This window comes from Rhagoletis zephyria, unplaced genomic scaffold, assembly GCF_001687245.7.
Source record: "Rhagoletis zephyria isolate East Lansing unplaced genomic scaffold, Rhagoletis_zephyria_1.1 Rzeph_scaffold_06170, whole genome shotgun sequence".
Taxonomy (NCBI): domain Eukaryota; kingdom Metazoa; phylum Arthropoda; class Insecta; order Diptera; family Tephritidae; genus Rhagoletis; species Rhagoletis zephyria.
The window spans coordinates 25,809-30,083 of NW_016163253.1; the positions used below are offsets into that span (position 1 = coordinate 25,809).

At 49.0% G+C, this 4,275-nt stretch overlaps 1 protein-coding gene across 1 annotated transcript; it reads right to left on the bottom strand.

Moving 5' to 3' along the window:
• Positions 1-814: 814 nt before the first annotated feature.
• Positions 815-3,544, bottom strand: LOC108372923 (uncharacterized). Its single transcript, XM_017628738.1, has one exon. It carries the CDS (start codon positions 3,542-3,544, stop codon positions 815-817), a length of 2,730 nt encoding a protein of 909 aa, XP_017484227.1.
• Positions 3,545-4,275: the final 731 nt, after the last annotated feature.

Below are 4,275 nucleotides of genomic sequence, written 5' to 3' on the forward strand. Positions count from 1 at the left end.
TGGAACGATGCAGGCGAACGTCACAGATCAGCACCAGATCCCCTACTGCTAACGGCTTCATCGGTTTCCACCATTTAGTCCTGCGACACAAATCGGGGAGGTACTCTGCTAGCCACGTTTTCCAAAACCGATAGTGTATTTGCTGCATCTTCCGCCACTGTGTCCTGGTTACTCTTAAGGACTCCTCCTGAGGATGTGGTGTCTGCTCGGAGTTAGCTGTACCTAAGAGGAAGTGGTTAGGGGTTAGTGGTTCTTCATTGGGAGCGTCAAGCGGTATATGTGTTAGGGGTCCCGAATTCACGACGTTTTCTGTTTCACACATTACGCTGTACAGTGTATGTTCCGGTAACTGCTCGTTGGTTAGTGCATGCTGCATCGCGCGCTTCACGCTGCGCACTAAGCGTTCCCAGCAGCCGCCGGCGTGTGGGTTCAGTGGACAATTAAACAGCCACTCGATGCCTTGATTTGCTAGTGCGTCCGCGATTTTACCATCTTCAAAGTCTTTTAGCTGTCGCTTCAGTTCCCGGTCTGCGCCTATGAAATTTGTGCCATTATCCGACCTTATTCGGACTGGCGTCCCACGTCGGCACATGAAGTTCTTTATACACAGTAAACAAGTGTCGGCACTCAAATCTCTAGCAATCTCCAGATGAACGGCGCGCGTGGTCAAACATGTAAATAACGCGATCCACCGTTTCTCTGTTCGCCTGCCGGTCACAATCATGAACGGTCCCATATAGTCTAGCCCCACATACGAAAACGGACGAACAAAGGGCGTGAGACGATCTTCGGGTAGTTGTCCCATTTGTGGTATTTAGAGCCTTGCCCGTTCCCTCTGACATGACAGACATCTTCTTCCTGCCTTTCGCACTTCTTCGCGAATGTGAGGTATCCAGTATTTGCGGCGTAATTCAGCTATGATCGTGTTTTGATTCTGATGCTTCCATATGCGATGATACAAGTCGATGATTAGGTTGGTCACGTGGTGTCGTTGAGGCAATACTACGGGTTGACGTGTGTGTTGAGGAATGGCGTACGCGTTTTGAAGACGACCATTCACTCGAATTATGCCGACGTCGTCTATCATTGGCGACAATCTAAAAAGTTTACTACTTGCGTTTAATTGCTTACCTCCCCTCAGTATAGCGCACTCATCGGCATATGCACTCCGCTGCGCGATACGGATGACTAGAAGTTCGGCATCTCTAAGTTCCCTCACCGTCAACGAACCGTACAGTCGCTTCTCTGGTGTGTTGGAGCTGTTGTACACAAACCTTCGCAAGTAGGGGACTATTCTTGTGAGTCGTGGGAACGATGAGTACTTCTGCAGTATGTCCTCGTCCAGCGAGACGAGGAATACCTCATACTTGGCCCGTAATTCTTCACGAGTTCCATCGACAGCATCAAGCCTGGGCCAAAATGACTCGTCTTTTCTCAAGAAGTCTGGGCCACAAAGACAGGAGCATTCACGCGAGCTGCTTTGTAGTCTCGTACCAAAGTCTGCTGGATTTAGAGCGCCTGGAGTCCATCTCCACTCGAGTTGATTAGTAACATCTAGAATTTCATCAACCCTATGGGCTACGTAGGGCTTGTACCTTCTGTGGTCGGAAGCTATCCACGCTTGGACTGTCTTCGAATCTGTCCACATCACCACACGTGACGGCTTGGTGTCGTGAGAACTCAACAGCATTTTCCGAAGTCGAGAGGCCAGTACTGCCGCCTGCAGTTCTAATCTTGGAATAGTCGTGAGCTTGAGAGGTGCACATTCCGTCTTTCCGGCTACCATTGCAACGTTCACGTCACGCCCATTGCTGATTCGCCAGTACGCCACAGCGGCGAATGCCATCTCACTTGCGTCGGCAAATACATGGAGCTCCACAACTCCTGTTGTAAAGAATGTACCATAGCAGCGCGGAACCTTGATGTTGTCCACATGATGTAATATGTTTAGCCATGTCCTCCAGAGCTTTTGCGCCTCCACGGGAATTTCATCATCCCAATCAGTTCTCGCTCGCCAGACCGTTTGCAGTAGCAACTTCGCCTTAAGTACGTATTCCGCTGCAAAGCCAAAGGGGTCGAAAACAGACATGGTGACGCGTAATAGCTCCCGCTTAGTGGGGGCCCGTTTGCCTTGCAACAGGTCTTCATCGACGCGACCGAAAGCGAGAACGAACTTGAGCTCATCATACTCCGTGTCCCACCGCATCCCTAAAACCTTCGGATAGCCTGCATTAGATTTGTCGAAACCTTTCTGTACACCGAAGTCGTGGCCTCCGTTTAAAGCATCGTGCACCATTCGTGAATTCGATATAAACCCTTTTAGGTTGAATCCGCCTTTTTGGTGAATGCATCGCACTTGATTCGCTATTCGCACGGCTTCTTCCTCGTCTGCAAAGGAATGAACGAAATCGTCCACATAATGGTTGTTTAAAATCGCATTGACGGCATCAGGGAATTCCTCAGAAAACTCAAGCGCATTCTTATTTTTCACAAATTGTGCGGCACAAGGAGAACATGTTGCTCCGAAAGTCATTAGGCGCATGGAGTACTCCACGATTTCTTCATCAGGCTTCTCCCTCCACAGAAACCTTTGCGCCGGTTGATCTTCCGCACGTACTACCACCTGATGAAACATCTCTTCGATGTCGGAGCTGACGGCTATGGGTTTTTGTCTAAATTTCATAAGCACCTCTAGCATTGGTTTACCCATATCTGGACCGCTAAGCAGGTAGGAGTTCAACGATCTTCCGGAGACTTGTGCTGCTGCGTCGAATACGAGGCGTACTTTTCCCGGCTTATTTAGGTTGTAAACGCCAAAGTGGGGAAGATACCATATCCGTGGGTGTTTTGTCAGCGTTTCCTCTTTCGTGAGTTTCCTGGAATATCCCTTCGCTAAGTAGTGCCTCATCGTTTTGATATACTCGTGCTTCAATTCTGCGTTGCATTTAAATCTCCGTTCGAGCGCTAGAAGTCTTCTCTCCGCCATTCCCCGCGTGTACTCCGGTATATCTTCATCGGTTCTCCAAAGCAACCCCGTCTCAAAGCGATCGCCTATACGAACTGTAGTATTCTCTAATATGGCGCGTGCTCTTACCTCTTCCTGTGGCTCGACATGTTTGACAGTAGGTGACGCACTCAAGTCATCGCTTATTATAAAGTTCTTGACTAACTCGTCGATGGTTTCATCCTCGAGCGTTTTATCTGCGGCGTGTTCTCGCACCAAAAGTACTTGCTGTCTCGCTACGTTCTCGTATCCCATTGGACCGTAAATCACCCAGCCTAGCTTGGTCAACACTGCAGCCGGGCCCCGATGACCATCCTCGGCAATACGCTTAGCTATGCCTAGATGCACATTATCTAACCCTATCAGCAGATCTGGCGTCACGCCAGTGTACCCTTCTATAGGCAGCCTCTTCAGGTGTCGTTGTCTTACGTGGAGTTCCGAGATTCGGAGCGTCTGCCGCGGTAGCTGCAGGTTCTTTACAGTTCTCTCATTGAGCAGAGGAAACCGTTTGTGTCCTTGACCTACACCCGATATTTCCATGTTTAATGTCATTGACGACTCAGTTGCCGTATTATTGCCGAACCACTGCAAGGTTAATTCTTTTTTAGACCCTGTTATGCCAATCTGAGTAACGAGTTTCTCATTCACCAAACTTATTGATGACCCTTCACCAAGAAGTGCGTAGCAATCGACTGACTTACTTTTAAACAAGAGCCTTTGGTTACAGGGAAGTGCTTCCGCATTCGTTAATATGCGCGGTATTTGTTGGCTTTGCTCTTCTCGTGAGCATCGAGGCTCGTGTAGGATTGCGTGCCACTTTTTGTCGCACCTCACATTGTCACATTGGTGTTTGCGACGACATGAACCGCCTCGATGCCCAGATTTCAAACAATTAAAGCACAGACGTCTTTCGCGAACAAAACGCCATTTTTGCTTATGTGGAAGGTCTAAAAACTGACTGCAACGTTCGAGCTCGTGACTCCCGGAACACATACTGCACTCGTTTCCATGCAACTCTTGCGTTTCAGTTGCATGAAAAAATCTCGGACGCCTCTCCGATCTTGGATCTGTTTGTCGCTGCGGTTCGACCACGTTGATGCAAACACTACTAGCAACGCGTGCTTCTTCTTGCAACCACTCGCTAAGATGCTGAATAGTTGGTCGCGGTTGTATGGTCAAGGAATGTCTGGCCCCATGCCAACTTGCGCTGCACTGGCAGCTTGGATACAAGCTCTTCCATTAAAATTGGATTGCTAAGGTGGTGGTCGCAT

Excerpts from the sequence above, each read along its gene's own strand:
- LOC108372923 (XM_017628738.1), bottom strand. The coding sequence starts at position 3,544 with ATGGAAATATCGGGTGTAGGTCAAGGACACAAACGGTTTCCTCTGCTC.